General features: G+C 39.2%; 1 protein-coding gene across 2 annotated transcripts in view; it reads left to right on the forward strand.

Annotated features, from left to right (window-relative positions):
* PCSK5 (proprotein convertase subtilisin/kexin type 5) overlaps nucleotides 1-25,271 on the forward strand; it is a 260,305-nt gene that overhangs the window by 194,484 nt on the left and 40,550 nt on the right. The window contains exons 18-23 of one of the 2 annotated variants that reach the window (XM_075136217.1): nucleotides 1,428-1,525; nucleotides 2,075-2,204; nucleotides 3,256-3,371; nucleotides 19,255-19,357; nucleotides 22,649-22,785; nucleotides 24,766-24,963. In XM_075136217.1, the coding sequence (XP_074992318.1) occupies nucleotides 1,428-1,525; nucleotides 2,075-2,204; nucleotides 3,256-3,371; nucleotides 19,255-19,357; nucleotides 22,649-22,785; nucleotides 24,766-24,963 (782 nt within the window). Of the gene's footprint in view, nucleotides 1-1,427; nucleotides 1,526-2,074; nucleotides 2,205-3,255; nucleotides 3,372-5,178; nucleotides 7,008-19,254; nucleotides 19,358-22,648; nucleotides 22,786-24,765; nucleotides 24,964-25,271 lie in introns of those variants that run through there. The other variant, XM_075136218.1, reaches the window with a different exon arrangement.

Raw genomic sequence — 25,271 nt, forward strand, 5'->3', positions numbered from 1 at the left:
CCTGTCCATTAACACAACCAGCAGCTGCTAGCACCACCACTGAAGAAAGTAGACAAGTCCATTCAGTGTGAGAAGAGAAGGAGAAACTGTAATATAAAAAATCAAAAGAACCCAAACTTCATATTTTCTTGGGCAATATTAGCAAACTGAGATTAATTTTTGGTAACGTTTTGAAAAAACACTAACTGTGTGGGTGTGACAGATAAATGGAGCCTTGCAGGACATGCATTTCATATTCCCCAGTTGTTGGTAGAGTTTTGGTAGAGTTTTTTTGGTAGAGTTATCGATGGGCAGGGCCCTGGGTGGGACTTGAGAGACCTGGATTCAAGTTCTGATCCTGTTACTGGCCCATTAAATAAACTTGGGCAAATTATTAGTTTTCCCATCTGTAAAAACATGATAATGCTACCTGCCTTATAAAGCACTTTGAGGCGTGTGGCTGAGGAAAAATAATAAGAAGGCAGGGGTTATTAGGTTTGTTGAATTGCTAATTTAATTTTTTTCTAAACTGGGACCATATATACTCTTGAAAATTTCCAGCAGTGCTGAACACACACGACCTTTGCTGGATCCAATCTGTAAAAGAGGGTTAGCACTCACTCAGGGTGGTAATCCCTAGAGCTGAAGAGCATTTTTAGAGAAAGTGTTAAATTGGATGAAAGCAGAGGTTCCACAGGAGATGGCAAACATAGCAGAGAAGTCCTAGCTTGAAAAAAAGAGAAAAACTGCTGTAGGCATCTTGTAACATGAAAGCATAAACAGCTACTTAGAGGGAAGCATGGAAATGAGACTTTCTATGCTATTTCTTTTTCCTCTGTTACTCACTCCTTTGTGCTCTCTCTCAAAAGTGCCTGCAGGCAGAATACCTCCGACTGTAATCTTCACAAATCTCCCAAGCCACTCAGAACTGGCATTCAATTAGGAGGTTTCAAAGGAAACTGCTATTGCAGAAAGAGGTGGCGATTTCCTTCACTGTGAATCTATTCTTAGCCTGTGCTGTAGCATAGTATCAGGCGATGCTGCTGGTCTTTCAAGAGAAGCATGAGATCTTGTTAACAAGTCCCTTAGCATTTTTTTAAATACAGTGGTGCTGACCCTGTGCCAAATTCCTCATGGGTTTTACATGCCTGAATTTTTAGTACTCTTTTTAGTACTCTTTGGCATTGTTCTTTTTTTTTCTGTCCCCTACTACTTGGTAGTATTTACAATGAGTTTGTAAACAGCTTCTGTATTTCACCATGGGCAAAACTGCATTTCATTCCCACGTGAAGTGATTGCTGTCTCTAAATTTATAAAATATGACCAATGAAAGAAGCTGGTGAATCCTAATATATGGGTTGTTCTTTTATTATGGTTTGAGCATGACCTTGTTGTCCTCTGTTGCTGTTATCTGCCCAAACACTCTGCTTTTTTCCTTTTTACAATAGTTTGCATGGCACTAAGTGTGCTATCCGCTGTGAAGAAGGAAAATACCATAATGGTAGAGAATGTGAACCATGTCACCGTTCCTGTGCAACATGTGCAGGTACCCCACTAATATTTATCTGCATCATTTCCTTTCCTCTATATTTTTAGCTCTCATTTTATCCTACTATATCACAGTTACAGTATAACATGATTGATCACATGTGAAAACTTAATTCTTTTGACAGTTCTTTAATATATTTTAAATACAGCAGACTTCTTTCAGCTAACATAAAAATCTAAGTTTTCCAATTGAAAGTATGCATACACTCTTTTCTTTTTTCTTTTTTTTTTTTCCTCTCAGTAGAGCTCATTCTGATTTCCAGTAATGCCCTCCATTTTCTTTATGGGATGGAATAATGACTGATAGATTTTGTGCAAGCTTTAGAACTACCAACAGCCATTTCTTTCAGAAAAAGATATACTGAAATTATGTAACGTTGTTTATTCTAACCATGTACGTTTATTGCTTGATGTTACTGTTTGAAGGAAAGTAAGGCAGGTAAAACAGTCTCTAAAATTATAAGATTTTCCTACAGTTAGAGGTGGTGTCTGTTAGGCAATAAGAGGAACTAGCTAGTAATACAGTGTATTTTCTCTCTGGTTTAAGGTGCTGGAGTAGATGCCTGTATAAACTGCACACAGGGTTATTTTATGGAAGATGGAAGATGTGTACAGTCCTGTAGTAGTGGTTATTACCTTGATCACTCTACCGAAAGTGGATACAAAAGCTGCAAAAGGTATGATCAGTGGCTAATATATGTGTCTGATGTTTGGCAGCATAGTAGCTATTATATGTTGAAAAAGATAGCACTTACGAGAACATAAAACACTGCTGACTTCAAAAAATAGGAAAAATGTATTGCATGCTAAGCAAATGAAGGAAAAGCTTTTTTTTATTTTAAGCTGTGTTATATTCATGCAGGTCTTCTAAAAGTATTTTTTCTTGCACATATATGTGTGTCCTTCACTTTAAAAAAGCCTGTAATGAAAATCTAAGTAGATATGCATAGAAATGTAAAATTTACAAATCTGGCAGAGGATCTGCATTTCTCAGTAACAAACCAAAATAGTCAAACTAGATTTTTTTAATCGCAAGTTAATTACTATTCATAAGGACCATTTCAGTTCTTCAGCTGCCTATTCACAAACATAGCACAAGTGTATTACCAGACTGCTGCCCAGGATAGCTCACCTGGCTCAGTGTACAAATGGGTGGATAAATCTTGGACAAGGCTGTGCTGTGCTGTGCTGTGCTGTGCAAGGAAGGGACATTTCTTTCTATTCCATTCTTTGTTAAACAAATACCATTTGTTGCCCTTTGGAATCATTTATTGTTGACTCACTTTGAGTTCAGGGCAAGAAGGGAATCACCATGTGTTACAGTTTTCCACACAAAAAAATAATCGATACACAATGAAAACATGATGGAGCCAGAAGTATGATGAAAGGACTGGGCAGCAGGTCAGTTTTTTCCATCCTGTGGCTTTAGCTCATGCCTTGCTGGTGCATGTGTGCAAGATCAGCTTAATATTTTTGTTGATTACTTCTGCATAGTTCCAAAATACTAGAATAATGCAGCTGTTTAGTAAGAAAGTGTGCATAAGAAAGTGGTTGGAAGAAAGAAGCAGGACTGGGTTGGAGAGGGAGTTAATTATTTTTAATTATTATTATTAGAGCAGCTGATACTTCTAGAAAGAGCAAACAAGCCCTTTGCAATACTGAAGAGGTCTCCTAAGAACTCTTGTATTTGGTGAGGCCATAAGACCAGCTCCTGCCATTGTCTTCCAGATGCGATGCCAGCTGTTTGGATTGCAGTGGTCAAGGAGACAGAAACTGTACGAGCTGTCCAAGCGGCTATAACCTAGACACTGGTGTCTGTGTAGTGGGAACAGTCTGCAAGGATGGTGAGTGCAATTCTCTGAAAAGATCCATTTTACCAATCCCAGCTTCTTCTTTTACATGTATTAGGTTGGTTTGGTCTGTTTCTTTTCTTTTGTTACAGTCTTGATTTGAGGTCTACATTACTTCTTAATTTGTTCAGGTTTATGAAAAGGAGAAAACTACATTTGCATGTGTTAACAAGATTAGTCACATCCACTTTACCTACTTTTTCCTAAAATAGTGTCCCCCCTGCCAACAACCTACTTTTCCTTCCTTATCTCATTGCTTTCAAAAGATTTTTATATGAAGACCCTAGTGTACTATCAATAGAATCACATTTATGTATTTCGCCACTTTAAACTGTGAAAATACTGGTAAGTAAAAAGGATTTTAAGTGCCTGTAGTATTGCTTATGTGAAGGGGTAATGAGAACAAAAGAATTCTGAAATAGGGAGCACCAAATTTGTGGTGGAGATTTGAACTTCCTCCAAGTTCTCTGTGGCAACCAAGATAGCATTGCATATGATTGGCTTAATTATTCACTAATATTCATTCCTTTCAAATGTCACAATTACAGAGACACTTAGATAACATCACGCTTCTCTAAAAATATTACTATGCAAATTACTTGTAGATACGGCCTAACAAGTGCAGTCCAACAAGAAAATCATACCAGAACAAAGCCCAGTGTTAAGCCATGTGGAAGAAACCTGACATCAGAAGTACGAAAAGCTAAGAATGACTCTTGGGTCCAGCTCATTTCTGCTGGATTTAGTAAGAGTTTTACCAAAGACTTAAAAAGAAGAAAACAGCAGGGTTGAGTCTTGCTTCTGTGGACCTTTACAGCTCCTGTTGGAATTTAGGCCTTCAAACTTTGAAAAGTATCCTGTCCATCCTAAAGTTACATTACAGACACTGGTAAACCAGTCATGAGACCTTTTGACATCAGGACATTAGAAATGTCATTGTAATCTAGAGCAAGTCCAGAGAAGGGCAGATATAGACGGACAAATGAAGAGGAACTCTACTGCTAAGAGTTTTGAGTAACCACAGTCTCAGTATGATATAGCAGTTGAATTCTGCAATGCAAACATTTGACATACCAGTTTGGTCTTTAATATAGTTGGATAAATCTGTCCTCATTTGTACACATGCAACTGCAATCAGATACACATGTAGTTGCCCAAGACTGGGGACATCTCAGTACTGTCTCCCCTTTTCTTCCAAGTGCAGCTGCCATGAAGGAGCAACTCATGAGAGTGTGGGCCTTCAGGCAACTGCAATGCACCATACTGGATACATGTAGCATGTATTCTCAACAGTCTAGGGTAGCCAAGGAAAGGAAAACCCCCAAGAAGAGGGTTTTTTTCTGTTAATTTACAACGTATTAAGGGTCTCATTTCATTGCCTGACAATCAAGCACTGGTTACTAGTTTAACTCACTCTGTAGGATTTGCATTTCTGTTGAGAATGTTTTATTCTTTTTCTGTGGTTTGACTGTTTTATTCTTTTGATTCAGAAAAATTGAGAACAAATTCCTTTGCTGTAAATATCACTGTTTTCTAATTATTCTCTTTCTAATCTTTTTTTCCTTTTCACAAATGGATACCAATCATTCCCTGTCGGACCACACAATACCTCTTCCTGAAAAAAAAATGCTGTTGACTGAAATTCCTTTTGATGGACCAAATTTCCTACTTGCTACCTGCTCCTGAGTGGTCTCTTCAACCAAATCTGCCTGTCTGACCAATTAAACCTTCCTCCATTGTACACGCCATGCTCTCCAAACCTTCAACCTCCTCTCCTTCTCTTGCTGCTGCCCTCCGGAAGCCACGGAAGAGTCCTGGGCCGAGGGAGGATTCTGTATGCTGGTGAAAAAGAACAATCTCTGCCAGCGGAAAGTGCTTCAGCAATTGTGTTGCAGAACATGTACGCACAAGGGGTGAACTGACCCTCCTCCTGCTCCTGTAGACTTATAGATTAATCCATATTATTGAAAAAAGGATAAAAGGAAAAAAAAAAAAAGAAAAAAAAAAAGAAAGCCACCTTTCTCTCCCCCCCTCTTTGTCTGGGGAGATGGTGAACTGTTTGTTGGAACTTAAATGGAAAAACTACAACACGCCTACCTTTCATAACTGGGTGTCTAGAGCTGAGCATCCAGGATCACAGAGTCAGTATTGTGTGACCAAAGCATTTGATGCCAAAATTAACATTTAACTCATGATTTGATTTCCTGTCAACCTTAGGATTACTCCTATTTTTTGAAGGTCCTTTTTCTTCCCTTTTTTCCCTGCTTCTTTCCCCTTCAAGATGTTTAAAGAGTGTTTCAAGGATACAACACAAGTTTACATGGATTAAAACTAAAAAATACAAAAATGTTTGCATTAGTCTTTTTTGTGCTATGTGTATTGACAGGGGGAACTTGAGTTCCTGAGGGGATCAGAAACATCATTAGCTGCAGGACTAAGTTCTGCCCCTTTTGTAACAGTATTTAAAAAAAGAAAAGTGAACATTTCTGCACACATTTCTTTCTTACTTCCTCTGCTGTGTGCTGTTTTTTGTATCACATGCAGTATGTATATATGTTTGCCCAAAATGTGGTTTTGGTCATATAGATTTCATTTTTAGACAGCTAGCTTATTAACAGATATGCTAGGATTTTTATTTTATTTTTTTAAATTGTCAAAGCTATTTCAAATAAACTTTAAAAAAAAACTTTGTTCCTGTAGTGAACAAATTCAAAAGATACTACTTCTCTTGGTTTGCGTAAGCGAGAGTAATGTATACGCTAGGAAGTCAGAAAACATTGCTAACATGTAAGAAGTATTCATAAATTATTGTTGTCTTGTAACGTTCACAAAAAAGGGGATATTATCATACAGATATGTGGAGCTATTTCATAGTGTCCATACGTAAATGCCAGTATGACTATATGCGACAGGATGTGTTTACAGGACTGGATTTATAATTGTGCCAAATACATCTCCAGGAGTAATTACCTATAGAGCAATAAAACATTGCTTTTCTTGGTGTAACAACTGTGTCATGATGGGCCTGAATCTGCTTTTAACACAATAGAAATTTCAGCAGGAATAGTCCTGCTGAGGCCAATGGAGTTACCTCACTGTAAAACCATCCTGGGTGGTGAGAGATGTGGCCCCTGCCTTTCTCTCTTTACCCAGGCATACGGCTGCCAGTACAAATTTCCGCTTAATATATCTTTATCAGCTTCACTTAGCATACTGTTCAAAAGACAATCATTTAGCAGAAAACAGAAAATTGAACTTCAAAGATACTGTTTTCAGGGGATAATACTTAAAATGTACAAAGTGTCTTTCTTAGTTATCTTTCCAGGAAACACAAATAGAAAATGGATTGCAGGTGTTTAAGCATGTAAATGCTAGAAAATAAAAAGAATCAAAAATGATTGTGCAAGTTTTACATACGAATGGATATGAACCTATAGAGGTAATGTGCCACCTTTAGCAGAGAGCAACAACCTGTTTCGTTATGACAGGGGGCCAGTCAAGCTCCTTTGGTGCCCATTAGAAATTTCCTGATAAACATTCAAATTTAAAAGAATTCAATTTGTGCTAGTTTAACTACTAGTCTGTTACTGCCTCATTTCTCAGTATAACATGTTTAACTAGAACATAATGCTTTCAAAGTTTAAGTTAATATTATATATATTATATATAAATATATATTCATAATTGAGATTTAATTATGTAATGGATTGTAAAGAATTTGTTTGGATACTTACAAATGTCTCTAACACTATTATAGAGAAGAAATTAATATCTTTGTTTTCTTTAAAAACTGACACATTGTTATATCCAAATTCATTTTTACTGAAAAAATACTGTACATGTGTAAAATGTTCAGTTGTTATTTGTAAAATAGGGTAGTTCTGTTGTAATTGATATTGGCCAAAATCAATGTTATTCCATATTTTATTTTTTCTATTAAATTAACCTAAATTCCTGTTCTTTTGGTCTGGAAAAACATGTTGATAATCTATATGTAAAATACCTTTGTTGAAGGGCACAGGTAGCTTTATGGTATAAAGCACACTACACACAAGTCATTGAAATAAATTGGGAGGGCAAGGGTGTTTAATTTTATTGCAGATTTTTTTTTGTTTTAAGTGATGGAATTTATGATTGCAGAAATTCTGGTTTCTGTGGGGGACACCTTTTGTGTAGTAGCAGTACAGCTACGTCTGAACCATAGCGGGTAACAACCCTAGCTGGCTTCCTCTGACCTGTAAGAGTTTGCAATGAGTCTAATCTCTTGCATGCTTAGGATTAAAAAGTGAAATGCATAACTACGTACTGCCTGAGACAGTTTAGGAGGAAGGTTTCATCTTTGCAGTCATACATGGCTGTTTGCACAGTGAGATATTGATGTCTGTTCACGTGCCAGTACTCACATGCAGTGGACCGCAGCTCACAACCCCAGACTGCCACTTGAGAACTGCAGGCTGTCTGTCCTTGCCAGTAGATCAAAAGGGCTCCATGTAGACTCATCTCGGACCCCTGCAGGGTGAGATCCTCCATCAGCATTAGCTGATGCTCTTGTTCATTTCCCTCAGTCCTACAACCTGAGTGGAGACCAAAGTGGCAACTTGTCCAAGAAGTCATATATTCAGATGATGTTTTAAGCACGTTCACTGAGGCCATGTAAAGAATTTCCTGAAAAATAAACACTTTTCAGCCTTAAACATCTCATTGTCACCAACTTGGTTTCAAAAGAAGGAGTTAGGTTATCATTCTCACAGTTCCCCTGTCAGTCCTGGGAGCAAGCGTCTGTGGGATGACACATTCTTAGCAGTAGTTTGGTAAGACCACACCTGGAAAAAAGGTTGGCCTAATCCTTACACCAATACTGTATGAAGAGCTTCTTTCAGCACCTTCATCTTCCAACTGGCATAAGATATTCAATCAATCATGGTGTCTTCTATTGTCAAGATTTCATCTTCTTTGGGTAGGAAACTTACAAAGAGTGATAATAAACTTGTTATAGCTCTGGCCAAAGAAGTCTGCTCTAGAGGGCGTATCTGTAAATGTTGAGCTGTGAAGTCTCACACATAAGTGAGCATAGAACTGAGTTTTAGGCTGAAAACCAGTACTTTCTGGTGTCCGCTCAGACTCTTTGAACATTTTTATTTGTGAAGCCTTAATAGTGGTGGCCAGATGCAAGCAGAATTCGTAAGCAGCACTATAGTTAGTCCTTAGTTAGCACTATAGTATAGTTAGTACAAGAGGATCGCTGCAGCAACAGGATTGCAATTGAAGGAAGCTAGTTTGTTCCCAGCTGCAGAGTTTTCTTAGGTGATTGGTCCTCCCCCTCTGATTCAATGGTGAGTAGTTTGGAGTGTTCAGTATTTGACACTGTGTTGTTGGCATGCAGAACAGATATGGACCGTTTTAGGAAGATCAGAATCTGGTAAGCATGAACAAACTGATACTTTTCTCCATGTCTGAAAGGACTTTGGATGGCATCAGTCCAAATCTGTTTATTGATTTCTGCCTTATTTATATCACAAGTTAAAAAGCAATGACAAATTGAAGATGCTTTTCTAGTGAAGGCAGGTCAATTCCATGGTAAAGTATTTGCCAGTTCATGTCTCTTTAGGAGAATCCTTACACAATCCTTGATTTAAATGCAAACTGGACACCCAACTAGACCTCTTCTTTACAAAAAGTCTCAAAGGCAATGGTAGCGTTGGTCCAAAAAGAAAATAATGTCATACACGTGCTAACACTATTTTTAGAAAAAGTTTATCATGCCCCAGATGTTCAGAACATCCTGCAGAAGCCTGTTGTGTGAGGGCATCATTTTGTAATAGAAGAAGTGTTCCTTTTTCTGCAATGAGTAAGGCAACAGCCTTACTCCCTTTCTAGCTGCAGCTCTCCACCTCAGCCATACACCAGTGTTGTGGGATCAGCAAATTAGATATCTGCCAGGATATGTTGGTGGAAATCTTACGCTTCTGACCAGTAGCTCCTGTGGCTTTTGGCTTAGACCCTGCCTACACACATACCAATCTCCACTGGCACATCCTGCCTCTTTCTGGGGAGGCTTTGTAAACTCCCCCTCTGTGGAGAACACTGTTTTCTTATAAAGATTTCCCTGTGAGACCTTACAGACTACCCCAATCTCTATTGGGATTGCAACTTTCCAATGTCCTGTGAAATTCTGAGCAACCCCTGCTACTGAATATATTGTGTAATAGCAGGGCTGCTGCTTGTTCCACATTGTCAGGTAATGATAAGAGGTATGACAGTATGAGCCTATATACAGAGATACTAGAGCTGACTACAGCAATTTCACCCATCACTAAATACAACTTGCAACTGGTGATGACCAAGTTAACCAGAGTGAGCGTTATCTGTGTGAGTGGCCACTTTAGTAACTAACTGCTACTTTTTAATGAAATTATTTAATGAACTGAATGACTGTAAGAAGGCCTGTTATAAATTCAAGATTCCTGTAAAGACATTTAAGTGACTGCTTGTATGATTCAAAGTTTTCAATTTGCAGTGCAACTCGCGGAACAATAACTTGTCTGTGATCCATTACCATGCCTTATATTTATATTGGATATGCCATGTCATGTCATTGGTACAAAATGAATCAAGAAAAGTTCTGCCATTAGATGTTTGTGCAAAATATTTTAAGCAAGCATTAAAAAAGTTTTACAGCATACAAAGAAAAATCCTAGTCAAGTTTTCATCAAAAAGAAACTGATACCAACAACAACTTGCATGAGCTTTTTCAGAATATGCAGTTTCAATATATGAAAAAAAAGGTTGAAAATGTATTTTTGATGAACATTTTGTTTAGCAGGGGAAAAACTGATTTCTGTTTGGCATAATTTTTTATTTACTTGTCTTACTTAAACTGTCTTGGGAGATTTCAATTTTTGATGAAATTGATTATCTGATTATTAACTACCACCTGTCATGAGAGTGTATTGGGGCTTAAATCCTCCTCAATAGCAAGGACTAAAAAATTGTGGGTAGCAACACAGAATTTTCTCAAGTGTCCTTGAGAAATATCTAAGGCTCTGAACCTTAGGATTGCATCCAACCAGTGGAAGTGCAACCAACACCTGCATTTCATAGAATCATAGAATTACAGAATATTTTGGATTGGAAGGGATCTTTAAAGGTCACCTAGTCTAATCGCCCTGCCATGGGCAGGGAATCTGCAACTAGATCAGGTTGCTCAAAGCCCCGTCCAACCTGACCTTGAATGTTTGCAGGGATGGGGCATCTACCACCTTGTATCTACCACCAGGGCAACCTGTTCCAGTGTTTCACCATCCTCACTGTAAAAAGTTTCTTCCTTATATCTAGTCTGAATCTACCTTCTTCTAGTTTAAAACCATTCCGCCTTGTCCTGTCACAACAGGCCCTGCTAAAAAGTTTGTCCCCATCTTTCTTATAAGCCCCTTTTAAGTACTGAAAGGCTGCAAAAAGGTGTCCCCGAAGCCTTCTCCTCTCCAGGCTGAATAACCCCAACCCTCTCAGCCTTTCTTCATAGGAGAGGCGTTCCATCCCCCTGATCATTTTTGTGGCCCTCCTCTGGACCCGCTCCAACAGGTCCATGTCTTTCTCATGTTGAGGGCACCAGAGCTGGACACAGTACTCCAGGTGAGGTCTCACCAGAGCAGAGTAGAGGGGCAGAATCACCTCCCTCAACCTGCTGGCCACCCTTCTTTTGATGCAGCCCAGGATATGGTTGGCCTTCTAGTGAGCGCACATTGCGAGCTCATGTCCAGCTTTTCATCCACCAGTTCCCCCAAGTCCTTCTCTGCAGGGCTGCTCTCAACCCCTTCATCCTCCAGCCTGTATTGATACCGGGGGTTGCCCCGACCCAGGTGCAGGACCTTGCACTTGGCCTTGTTGAACCTCATGAGGTTCGCACGGGCCCACTTCTCGAGCTTGTCCAGGTCCCTCTGGATGGCATCCCGTCCCTCAAGCGTGTCGACTGCACCTTGGTGTCATCTGCAAACTTGCTGAGGGTGCACTTGATCCCACTGTCTATGTCATTGTTGAAGATATTAAACAGTACTTGTCCCAATACGGACCCCTACGGGACACCACTTGTCACCAATCTCCATCTGGACATTGAGCTGTTGACCACTGCCCTCTGGATGTGACCATCCAACCAATTCCTCATCCACCAGACAGTCCACCCATCAAATCCATATCTCTCAAGTTTAGAGAGAAGGATGTTGTGGGGGACCATGTCAAAGGCCTTACAGAGGTCCATATAGACAACACCTGTAGTTCTTCCCATGTCCACCATTGGTTCCACACGGATGAGCAAAGAGACTTCAGATCTATTGAGGTCCTGGGACATTTCCCTGAAGTCTCAGAGCACAGTAACATCAGATCTTACTGAGGAAACTGTTCTGAAATCCCCAAGATAAAGCCGGAGAGATTGCAGATGTTCACCTGCTGTGCAAGGGTAGCGAACACCATCACAGAATTATATTTTAATAGCCACACTATGATTGAAACGATCCTGAAAGGACTTTCTTTCTGGATTAGAAAGCAATGTTTATTGCATAAAAGCAGAGCCAATTTTCACTTCTAGCATGGGAAATGTGGTCAAAGGAAAGCATATTATGGTGAGAAGACTCTGAGCCTTTAAAAAAAACAATTCCAGTAAGCAACAAATGCAGCCTCTCAGTGCCACACGAAAGGCTGTTTTTTGTTACATCTCTTTTTTATGAGCAGCTTATGCATTTGCTGCCAAAGATGGGCAAGGCACAGCTTAGAAGAATGCCCCTTGTACTATCATTTATTTATCAGTGTTTCTCAGTGTTTGGGGGATGGATTTGTTGAAGGTCTCATGGGAAAACAACATCACTTTTCAAAGCAAAATATACCGTCCCATCACAAAACACAGTAGACATCTTTGCTTTATGGTGTTACACAATGAGCTGATTAAGTACCCATTTTTCCAATCAGCCTGGGGGGGGGGAAGCTAGAACATTGACAGGTGGTGAATATTTATTTACTCAAGGAGAATTAATTACTCCATCATGCAAACTTAATAATAGCACTGGATGTTCACTGGAGCGTGACTAGTGTGATTTAGGCACAATTCAGATAATAATGCATATCTTTTCCATTTACAATTGTCCTTGGCCTGCCCACTGCCCGGCTCCTGATGCCTGCAGATGTTCTTTGAGATGTGGGTTGGAAGGAAAGTCTAGTACCTGGTTGCCAGTCTCCATGGATCGCATTGCTGTCAGCCATGGTGCTTGCGACCATGCTAATGTGCCGTTCTGTGCAATGTCACTGGACAGAAATAACTCAAATATTCATTCCTAAATAAAGTAGCCCCTTTTCTCACTCCAAGAGCAAGGCCATAGTGAACTGAAGTTGTGTAAATGCTGCTCTTGCTGGGTCTGCCTCTAGCACAGCCTCTCTGAACACCTTCAATGCCAAGGCTGAAAGGATGGTCCAAAGAGCTCCCATAGCCAAATGGTACACAAAGCCTCTCTCCAGCCATATCTGAATTACAAGGGCTGTATCATTTACCTGTTTCTGCACTCTCAGCAGGGAATGTGTGATCATTAAGGGGAATATCCTCGACTGTGCTTTCCAGGATAATCATCAAAAGCGATTACCTTGGCTATTCCTGAAATGCTTGTAGTGGAGACGAGGAACCAGGAGAGATTTTAAGCAAGGGGAGATCACCAGTGTTACAAATAAGAATAAAATTTACTCCTTTATACCTCTCATTAAAAGACTTTATTTGGTTTGTTCCTTACTTCCAAGGAGATAAACTTGTATCTTTATGGCAGATTTCTTTCAGGCTTTAATATGTATTCATCTCTGCAAATTAAACAGAAATTGCATTTGATTAGCAATATGAATCTATGTTGTTATATCTTGTCGGGACAATAGTTTGCCTGCTGAAATCTGCCCAGTTATTAGCAGATCAGCAGATCTGTGTTCACATCTTGACTAAGTTGGAGATTTCCAGTACAAACACACTGTGCAGGGGTCTCTCTCTTTGAGATGGATGACACCACTGAAACACTGCCCTGAGACATTCGGCTCTTCCCATTTTAGGCTTATGTCTATCCAAGCCAGATTGCAGAAATCCTGTAGATAGGGAAGGCTCTGCATGTAAAAATTACATACTCCTTGCTGTATAACATAGTAGAGAGATGCCGTGCTACCATGGTTGCCTCTGGAGTATGACATGTGTTTTCCTCCAGCATTGAAAGATCCTATCTTTAATGTGCTCTGGGTGCAAATAACACCAGCTTTACTCAATGCATACAGTCAGCTTCCACCTTTCTTTCGCATATTTCACAGGAAACTACCTGAATTTCCAAAGCAGTACTATCAGCATGATGAGATAATTTTCAGTGAGATTCAGGGGTCTCCATTCCGCTGCCCTTTAGGAAATTCCCAACTACTGAGCTTCACAAAAAAGATCAGACAGGGAAACTTCCAGTTGGGAAGCTCCAGAAATGGAGAGGCTAAACAGATTTTTTCCATTGTCAGTTTGAAATTTTGAGAGTGCTGTAGTATTTCCCCCTCCTTCAAGAATTGAGAAGGGTACAGAACAAAGCGTTAGCCATACAGATCAGGATTGCTCCATTCCCCTTCCCACTTTCTCATGGGGCTGTCAAATTTCAGGCTCCAGGTGAGCAGTGGAAAACCTCACCAGGCTCTGACTTTAGTGCTTACACAGGCAAGGGAGAAACCCTGATCCTAGCCAGCTTTTACTTTCAGGCATTCACATTATTAGTACAAATGGAGGTTTTAAAGCTGATTTTTAAAACGCTAAAAAAATTAGTACAAATGGAGGTTTAAAGCTGATTTTTAAAATGCTAAATAATGTCTTTCTGGAGTCTATTTATGCCCACTCAGTACCCCTGAGGGCTCTGGCTTTTCAATGGGTTTCTAACAACCATTGTGTAAATACTACATAGAAATGAGGGAAGAAACACACTGAATAAAGAGGGGAAAAATCCCTTTGTGTCAGCAAAAAGGGCAGCTTTGGTTAATGTAAATATTTTTATTCTGCAGGGGAAAGAATAGAGGGCTGTGTAAGATAGTGTAGTTGATAAAGGCAGTTGCCTCTCTCCTGCCTGTCACAATTAAAGCTAACCTGAGGCTCTGTGTGATCTCAGCTAATCCTGCAACAAAAGGGCCTTTCATCCTAAAATCATTATATCACATTCAGCTCCACACACTGCTATTCAGGGAAGAGATATTCAGCCCTTTTCAAGGTTCTGCTTTGTCCCTTGGCACAAGGTGGGGCTTCAGTGACTTAGGAACCAACATCCTAATTTCAGCCTTCTGGTTCATCACTGCCTAAAGCACTTTTGAAAAGAAGACTTCCACTCCTGAATGCCTTTCATCACCTCAAATCATAGGACCCCAATGTTTTGCCCATCAAGCGTATCTTCTTTGCCCCTTCCGCCCATCTGAATAGGGAGACAAAAATTTGATCATTGTGTAAAATGACTGAGTGGAGAAGAATAATTAGCAGGAGGCTGAAAGCTGAAGCTAGACAAATAATTGGAAATGAGTCTCAAATTTTGTATGACTGCCCAAAATCTGGGGGCAAAGGAAATGCCGTAATCTCCATGTCCTAACATTTTCAAGATGAAGAAAGGATTTCTTTCATGGAGCTGTGATCTACCAAACATTAAGGCTTTGGGCTAAACAGAGGGGTAACTTTAAGAGGAATCCTCAGGGTGAATTTTAGTGGCTTGTTATATGCAGGTTAGTTGAAGTTCCTTATAGACTTAAGCCTTATGGATAAATATTTCTTCAGCAAAACTCAAGGAGCTGATCCTACGAGCCAGCCAAAATAAAATGTATCAAGGCCAAACATGCAAAAAGCAGAGGGCTCCCTAAGACCGAATCCTCTCAGCTCTCACTGCTGGTTGATGAAAAACAATTCTGATGAACGTTTCTTTATCTGCTCTGTGAAACCTTTGTAACCCATAAGATTATATACAAAAGCCTAAGTATTAAATCCATATCCAGGTTCCCATGAAAGTAAACAAGTAAAAGGGAGGACATAAGATCATTTTTTCATTGATTATATACAAAAACCACTGGGGCAATGCTATAGAAGATAACCAATGAACATTTTAAAATTAGATAAAAAGTGATGTTTTGATTAAGAAAAGTGGGGAAGTAACACGTGACTTGTAGTTGCTAAGTCTCGGGGGGGAGGGGGGCTACAAGAGAAAGATTATTTATGACTGCCAGCACACAAAACTGTATATCGCTGTATAACTTATAAGGATATTCACACCCTCATCTAACTGGTCTCCTGAAACACCATGTGCTGTCAATGAACGGCACAGCTTTTGGAAAGGAGAGAAATAGTGACAAGAAAAGGACTGTACGCTTAGTACTGCTTATGCGAAGACATAGCAACAACCAGACAACTATGATATTGCTCTAGGTCAGGGGAGACAGGTTCTAGTTTGCTATTACACCCTAACTTGATGATCTTACTGCAACTCAGTTTCTCTGCCTCCTTAATTGGAGATAATAGTCCTTACCTCATTTTAAAATGCATCATAACAACTGATAGGAACTCAGTGTAAGTGTAGGCTCTTGCATGCAGTTAAAGGCAGAGCCTGCAACCTGACATGACCCAGATGTAGAATTAAACATTTCTAACTAGGGACACAAAAAATCTTCCCATTATGAGGCATTATGTCTGTTAACATAGCCTTATTCCTATAATACCTTCAGTTCCTTTTTTTTAAACAAGGTCATGAATGTTTTTAAACAAGATAACAAGGTAACAGATTTGAGAAATAAATGAAGGTTAAATATGGGATGATCCAAACTAACTGATGAGGATTGCCTGATTGAAGACATAGCTGAGATGCATTGCTGAGAGTGTTCTCCCATCACTTATATTGGACAGATAAAGAATTTTAATACAGAAGAAAGAGAAAAAAAAGAAAATTGAGGCTTTGGTAACTAGCATTTATCTAGCCAGATTTGTAAAGAAATAGATCGCCCACAAGGAACTCTGGCAAACAGTTGAACTGCCTTGTGGAATAGTTTAAAAGTCTTCTTTAAAGTTGCATTTCAGTGTTAACTCTTTGAATATCAGCTAAAAACTATTGTGTTAACATTTAGTGGCAGATCTACAGCTCTAGATGTGACTTGCAATTCAGAGGGCCTAATATGTAAGTATTTTCTGGCGCACATTCTTATAATAATATGCTTTAAAATGCTTCAACTTGGAGGATAAAGTAAGCAGAGAACTGGTCTTCCTGGCACTATTCCAGCACAGCTGAAATGAATTACAGCCCTTCCAATGAAAGGCATAACAAAGAAATAACAAAAATCTTTTAAAACTAAGCACTTCTACCATGTGGGAAGGATTTGAGTGGGCATAGCCAAGGTGTATGAATTAGTGGCTCAGTTCTGATGGATAAACATACAGGCAGTGCAGGCAAATAAAGTGAAGGACTGGAGAAGCAAAAAGTTTTTCGAACATGTATCACAAAACAACATCAGAGAAGCTATTATTTAATAATGTTTCCCTGACAGATTTCCTAGTGATGTAAAGCCAGTAGTATAAAGCACTGAGCCACCAGACCTTCAATAGGAAGACTTTCCAGATACTGCATTTTTTCATGGTTGTGTGTTGTCCAAATATATGTGTGTGTGTGTATATATATGTATCAAATTATACTTTAAAATATCATAAAGCATTTGAGATCATGTTACACCCCCTGAATATGTATTGGAAAGACTCAAGAGGCCTACATTAAGCAAATCTCCCAATGGCCTGATGATCTACTGGACAGCAGGCCACGGTCTTTTTTTCTAGAAAGAGAATTGTAAATACTCTGTATTGTGATAGTTATTCATCAATACAACATTTTATCTCCATAATATCTGGATAAATTCAGAATCCTGCTGAACTGTATGTCAAACAGTTATACAAATTATAATGTTTTTATCATTACTCCTTTATAAAGTAATCTATCATACAAGATAGAGTGTTGCAGTTCAGAAAAGCTACACCGCTTCTATGGAATTACGTGCATTTACACAATTCAAGGTTTGGCCTATATGGTCATGTATGGGACTACATAAATGCAATACATGTAAATATATATATATACAAAATGATCTTTGGGTAATGAGAACTATAAAAATGTGTGAATGTGTATGCATACACAGATTTCTGTTTCCCTGATCTCATCAGGAGACTATTCATTTGCCCCCAGTTCTGAACTTCTTCCCAGTTAGCACTGATCCCAGACCAGCCTCTGAGAAGCACTGTCTTGTGTTTTGTATGGCTCTGTCACTGGCTTTTGGCTCGTCTTTTACCTTTTTCCTTCCTTCGGGAGACACACAAACCTTTACAAAATGAAAATGTTCTCTTTACCTACATTTTGGGTACCTCAGCTTTGGCCCACATTTGGCTGGACATTCCAGCCGGTATGCCTTTATAACTACACTGTTCCCATCTCCTTAAGGATGATAAGTACTATCCTAGCTTATACCTCATACCAGAGATTTCAACTATTATAAAATCTGTTAATAGAGATTAATATGGAGTAGAAAACACAAGGGACAGCAAGCATAATTTGCTGTATTTTAGAAAATGTTTCCTTCCTATATTGTTTTACACTTGTAGCAACACTTGCCTGCACAGTGCCTTTGCTCTTCAGTGTAAGGAACTCATTGCAACTGAGAGCCAAAGCCAAGTCATTCCACATTTGTATTTTGACTCCTAAAGTTCACTGCGTTTGCCAAATCTGGATTTCCCAGCAGCAATGCAAGTGGAAAGAGTTTCTCCATATTGAAGTATCCATAGAAACCGCAGCATTTATGTATTATATAGGACTCTCTGCCCAACCTCTTCCATTACTTAAGAATGAAGGAACAGCCAATTCTCTCAAATATATAGACTCAGTTAGAATAAATTTTTCCATAACAAACTGACAGAAAAGACCCAGTCCTGAGCTTTACAAAACTGCTTGATAAACCAATTTACTGTCCCCACACGATGCTGCACACAGATACAGTATTCACGTTACTTACCAAATTAATATCTCTGCTCTGAGAGTTATGAAGCATACAGCTTACCGGTTTGGACCAATATTTTAATTAATATTTAGTAAATAAACAGGCAAGCTTTGCACTTCAGTGCCGTAGTAGTACTAGTGCATTCATGATCTGGAGGTGTTCATATGTTTATGTCAGTTTTAAGGCAGCAATTCATATAATAAAAAAATTTTTTTTTCAAGTCCAAGCGGGCGCTTGGGCACCAGATTTTCATTCAGACTAAATGAGAGCCTAGGTCTTTTAAGTGTGGAGTCTTCCAGCAGCAGCTTGGGAGTGGGACAAAAGATGTTTTAGCTAGAGGTTTGGGTAGCACCAACATGTCTCTGTCTAATGGAAGCTTACTCAAGCCCTTCTCTTCACATAACATAAAACACAGCCATGAGAGCACACTCTTTATGCTGCCACTTGCAATCAGGAGCACGTTGCAGCTGCACCAAAGGACATTAGGTAATGAATACTCCTAGGTAGCACTGTTTTGATGGAACTCCCGATGGTGATGTTAAAGAGTTCCATTACTTCAACTGATGCAAAAGAAATAGCATTAACCCAAACAACAAGAATCACTCTCTGTCCAATTCACATGGAAAATAAAAATAAATAAATAAATAAATAAACTACTAATTCTGAGTATCCTGGTTCCCCAAGGGAGCCAGTACTTGTTTTGTTGATACCAGAGGGAAATGTGCTCATTTCAGTAATTCAAAACAGATCTAATTCCTTTTACTCACTAGATTTTTCAATGGCTTGGTGCACGTTTTTTTTTAATGTGAGATGTTGATCTGAAATAATTTTTTTCTACCAGGGGAATATCTTGATGATTCCCAAGAATGTCAGTTGTGTGAAGCATCCTGTCAGAAGTGTATTGGACCTGAGCCGGACAACTGCATCAGCTGCCCACTCACAAGGTAATTCTTTCCTAGCAGAACGCAGCACAAAGACCTCCCATCATCATCTGGAGAAGTGGCTGTATGATCTTTAACACTAGCTTGCAGAGTCGACTGAAGAAGCAAGCAATGATTAGGGCAAACAAAACGAGGGCAAGTGAGAAAACAAGTGTTATGTGAACAAGACAGCTGGCTACACAGACGGTTGATGTTTAGCCAGATTATTCCCACAGATACAGAATAATTTCTTTTAATACGTGAAGTAGTCTTCCTTTCATTGTCATTCTTTCAAAGTCACAGCTGCTAGAATCGCAACAGTGACAAACTTAGCAAGAGTCTAGGGGATCTGTAGTTGTACGCAGCTATGGAGTTTGGCACAAGGCATGAATATGGACACTGAGGCTAGCAATTAGCTAATTTGGGAGATATTCATAGCACCTGAATATCATCCATCCCCTAACTGAGGCGTTTTAAGTCAGGCTGATTTTTCTAACCTGCCATGAGGAGTGAACAAAACTAGAATGAAGCTTTTCCACAGGACATTGCAGATCAGAGGCTTATGTTTAGGTCATCTCACACCTGCTCATGTCCTACCGATGGCTTTATTCTCGAACCGATAGCTCTGGTTCTGTTGCACTGGATTGCATTGTAGCCAGCTGATATTTACTGAAATCAGAATCAGGCCCTGTAAGGCATAGAAAAAAAAATCCCTAAGCAATCCTGCAATTTACCCTGCAAATATCTATGATATGAATATGCCAATAAAAGACACACCACGACCAGTGGAGTCCAAACAAATCCATAACTGAGGAAACAGTATTGAATTAAGGTGTGTTACGTCAGAAATGACATTAGCACAGGAAGTCTGGGCAGAATTTTGGACGGCAGACTGGATTTCTCCGATTTACGATTGCATTTAAATTAGGTTGTCTGTGTTTCCTTGCAACGTATTCTGTGAGTTTTACACAGAGATATCTGCAAAACAAAGAAGGTACAGAACAGTGCCATTAGGCAAAACCACCTAGGCGTTTACAGGAATGAGGTATCTGTGACCTTTTGGAAGGGTGCTGCTGTCTCCCCCATAACAAATCTTCTAACAGATTTCAATGTGGTATCTACGGTTTCCAAAAGCTTTCTGTGCTCCTTCTTATGAAAGCTGTTAGGAAAAGCCATATTAGGACTGTCAGTAGTAAAAGAAATAATAATAAAGAAAAATCTCACCCAGAGGATAAAGTGTAAATCCTTCCAATGGACATTACCTTAAATAGACCTGTTTAATTGAAACAGAATCCTAAATCCTGTCGCTCTTGAGAGCTTCAGATCATGTCTATTGAAGACAGTAATGAGTGGCCATTAGATATTACAGACTAAAATTCAGCAGTGCTGCTTTCCTACAAAGGAACACCTTTCCTATTTGAAAAGGATGAAAAGACTTGAGGCAGGGGGATTACTGAAAATAATGTGAAAATGAAAACACTGAACAATCACTGTTCTTTGTGAAAATTCAGCAGTAGATGTCACCTTCTTTCAAAACAAAATCACTGTCAGATCATCTTCTTGTTTGACAATTCAAAATGCTGTTACCTGTTTTTAAAAAATTATGGAATTGTAGTTTTTTGTCCAGCCAAACTGATTTTAACAAAATTCTTTGTCCACCTGTTTTCTGTTTGAGCCACAAAGGTTAGTAACAAGATCTGACCTGCTGGTGTCTTTCATTAGGGGTAACATAACAAAAAGCAAGAAAAATATATGTTACCAGTGTGTAAGCTGTTTGTAAGGATGGCTATCATTTGTCGTGGTGCCGAAACCAGGACACATTACAGCCGATACATGCAGTAGAATACAGTAATACTTGCATGTCGTATAAGCATAGCCCAGCTACCTCCAGTACTTCTGTCACATTGTTCCATTTGCACAGAAACCAATCAGAGAGGGCTGCAGTCCCCATGAAGACCTGAATAATGGTTTTAAACATGCAGGTATAGCTATATGAGATACAGTCTGCATAGGACTATCTTACTGTCAGACTCCAGAGCACAGACACATCTTTGCTGAATACTTCATATAGCCATACAAGCTTCTCCCTGATTCCCTCCAGCAGCCTGCCTTCAGCCTCACAAGCTTTTTAATCAATTCATAAGTTTTCTTTGTTACGTGCACTTCAGGAAGGCTGTTTGCATGATAGCCTATTCTGTCTTCACACTTCATAAGCCTAGACGTTTCCAATCATGGTAAATTTTAAATGGTTTCAAAGACCATTTGACAAAATTGGTTTTAAACTTTGCAGATATTTTTCTCTTCTTCTTTCAGAATAAATCTGACAATGACCATAGCAACTCAAATTTATGAAGGCATATTGCAGGCATTCTTTAATGCTATTGGCTGGCTCCAAGGAAGCATGCACTATCTTAATGTTATGGAAAGCCTATTGTTCCCCAGGTGTACGGACAAACTGATAGTCTCAAAATCTGTACTAAGATCCTGAATGGTGCTCAGCTTTTCTAGAAATTGAGTCCCAAGTCCTCAGACACGAAACTGGTCAAAGCAGTTAAGTGTGGAAGATTGCAGTCTTTCCTCTCTTATTTTCTTAATATTGAAAATGCTGTCAAATTCTAGCGAACTTGTTTCATATTCTTTTAATAGTCATATCTGTATTGATGCTTTTCTACTTTTCCCCTAAACAGATTAAAAACAGTAGACATTAAGTAGCGCTGAAAAATGGAATAGAAATTTTCATCACATAAAAGGATTCTGTAGCAAATATTTCATTACCCAGCAAAAGGAGAACATTTAGCAGCAAAACTCCTAAGTGTTTGCAGATAGGGAAGTCTAAAAATACAGCTCTTAAAGGCCAAGATTCAGATGGATGTTTGACTCTATGTACAAAGTCATTGCAGTGAAGCCATAGTACCGTTCACAGGAAGTCTTTAAAGTAAAACTAACAGGAAACTTCAACAGATGGATCATTCCTTCACAGAGGAAGACCAAGTCTTTCTTTCCTTCGAACTGACATAACAGACCACTGCGGGGACTGTGGTAGGAGGATATCTAGGTACAGGATCAAAAGGCGATTTTTCTCAGAAAAATCTCAGAAAAAAATAATCTCTAAAGTCTAAGATCCAGATTCAAAACATGGTTGACTTTCCACTTAGTAAATACTATCAATAAGATCAGGAAAATGAAGGAGTAATGTGCAAAGACTCTTGTAAATAGAGTGAATGAAGAATATCTTGGGTTTCTTGTTAGTTTCCTTTAAATTTAAAGAACAAGTAATTGCTGAATTTGTAATTATGCCTCTCTCTGCCTCAAAAGAGTTTTTGATGATGGTTGGTGTGTTATGCAATGCCCCAGAGGAAAGTTTGAATTCAAGGAACAATGTCATTTGTGCCATCATACTTGCCTGGACTGCAGTGGAAGTGAACCTAACAAATGCACCGCTTGTGGAACAGGTAAGAAAGATTTCCTCTTCCCCTTTCTTGGCCTCCAAGTTCACTTTTCCCTCTGCTTTCAGGACCAGTTGTTAGAGCCAATAAAATAAATAGTGCTTTTGTTACTGATCTGCATCATAACCTTGTTTTAACCCTGAAGGGAGTTGGAACTCAATTTATTTTTAAAAAAAGTACAAGAAAAGACAACTCTGCATTGTCCTTGCATCTTTATGCATTTCCCTTGGTATATTTTGAATAAGAGCTATGTTAACAGAAACAGAAGGAGTAACAGGGGAAAAAAAGGACACAAAACCTACATAGCCTTCATCTGGAAAAGAAAGCACCATACATGCCTCCCCCAGCCTCTACACAGTATGTGCTACACTGAAATGGAGCAAGCTTGCTTGCACAAGCAGGCAGGGAGCCAGGGTGCTTTCCAAAACATCTGTCCGGGGAAGCCTAGGAAACAAGCGTGGTGGGTTCCACCGCAGACAGTCCCTACAGCTGGACAAACGGGGCCTGCAAAGAGAAGCTTACCACTAACACACATAGAAACTTGTCTTTTTGACGCATTTTTATAGAGCTTAGGTTGACAAAGAGCGTAATATAGTTAAATTTGTGGTTGTTCCAAAAAGCAACTCCTCTACTTTTGAAGCTTCATTATAAAATTTATTCCCTCTTGCCCCTGTAACACCTGATGGGCAAAGAGGCTATTACATACAAGTATGTGTAACTAGCCTGAACAGCCCTTGGAAATGAGTATTTAAGATTTAACTTTCAATTCACTTAATAAAAAGTATTTTTTGGTGAATGTTTTCTGAGAACTCACAAAAGACTCACAGCCTTTCTCCTTTCAGTTGCTACTTCCAGTTCAGTCATAGTCATTAATGGCCCAGGCTTTATTTAGTAATAAGTGTCCAGATAACAAGAAAACAATAGTATGGCTGGCATTAATTTGTCATACTGATGATGAGATTTACTTTCTTGCTTTGGGAATGTGACAAATGTGACAAGTAGATGAAGTTTTCAAGTGGTACTTCAGGTCCAGTGTGAGGGAGAAGTTTGTATAATTGTTCCCCAAGTCTCTCCCTATGGTGGACAGCAATATAAATTTCTGTATTTCTGTCTATGAAGAAACAAAGACACTGATGACACCCTGAGGAGGCTAGGAAAGATCATTCTAAAGAATTATACATGAAAAGTAAAAGAAACAAAGTCTGAATAGTTCTGCTGTGGTGTAGCAATTATTCCCTATTATAGCTGCTTTCTCTGCAGTTTCAAAAGTAAATTATGGTAAGCAAATTCTTGACCTACAGTTAAAGCAAGCAAACACACTTAGCACAATAATGTATGTAATTTATACTATAGGGTAACCCATTAGAAAACTCCCCATGTTGCAGCACATGGCACATGGAGTTGTAGGTGTTTTCACAGGTTTCATTCAGAAGCATTTGAAGTAGGGGACCTCCCAGTTCCCCATGTACTAGAGAATGCAATTGCTCTGACAGCAATTAGACACACGCTTGCTATTCAGATTCAAATCTAAATGATTCCAGAGTCCAGCTGTGACTAGGATGAGGATTACAGTTTAATCTATGGACACGGATGCATCCTTTTCAAAGGTGAAGTGGGCAGCTTTGCTTTCCTAATGGCAATTCTACATCTGCATGTACAATACAGTACAAATACTTGTATGTTCGCTGCAAAGGAACTCCGTAATGGAAAAATCTTGATCCTTGTTTTATTAGATTGATGGATGTAAACAGTAATTATTCACTAGCATGACATCTTTATATGTCATAAATCTCCAGGAATGTGGAAGGTTTGAGGTCCTGAAACTTTTATACATTTTAGCCCATCTGGTGTAAAACTGTACAAACCTAGCAGTCAGTGAACAATATTAATTCTCATCAGCTGAAGCACCCGTGCTTCATAAAGCTGCTTCTTACGCCCAGATGTCCTCTGTTGCTGACATCTTTTTCCTATTTGTTTGCCACACAGATAGAAGAGGGATCGAACGTTTCCTGTATCATGGGGAATGCAGAGAGAGCTGTCCTCCAGGTCACTACCATTCAGAGCACACCTGCGTGGCTTGCGCTGGCCACTGTGAGGTGTGCCTGAACTCCAGCTACTGCAAAAGATGTTTCAGAGGCTACTACCTTACTCAAAACTTATGTGAGAAGCATAGTTGTAGAGAAGGTAAGCATCTTTCAGTAGGAGTTAATACTCTGTTTAATCTGTTACAAAAATATTGTTAAGGGTCTGGATTCCTGCTTTGAAATATACAATCACATCTGATCCTGAGGTCCTTAAACTCCAGCTCTGATTCTCTTCTAATATTACGTTAATGTAAAATAGGAGTATTGTCCTCAAACTGAGTGGGGTTATACAAGAACAAATGAGAAAAGAAATTGGTGTGAATCTTTCTCCTTTTTGGATTTGGATAAAGTTTATTTCCAAGAACCTTGCTGAGTGCGTCCAAATGTTGGCTTTCCATTATCTAGAAT

The sequence above is a fragment of the Calonectris borealis genome, chromosome Z (assembly GCF_964195595.1).
Source record: "Calonectris borealis chromosome Z, bCalBor7.hap1.2, whole genome shotgun sequence".
In the NCBI taxonomy this organism is placed as follows: Eukaryota; Metazoa; Chordata; class Aves; order Procellariiformes; family Procellariidae; genus Calonectris; species Calonectris borealis.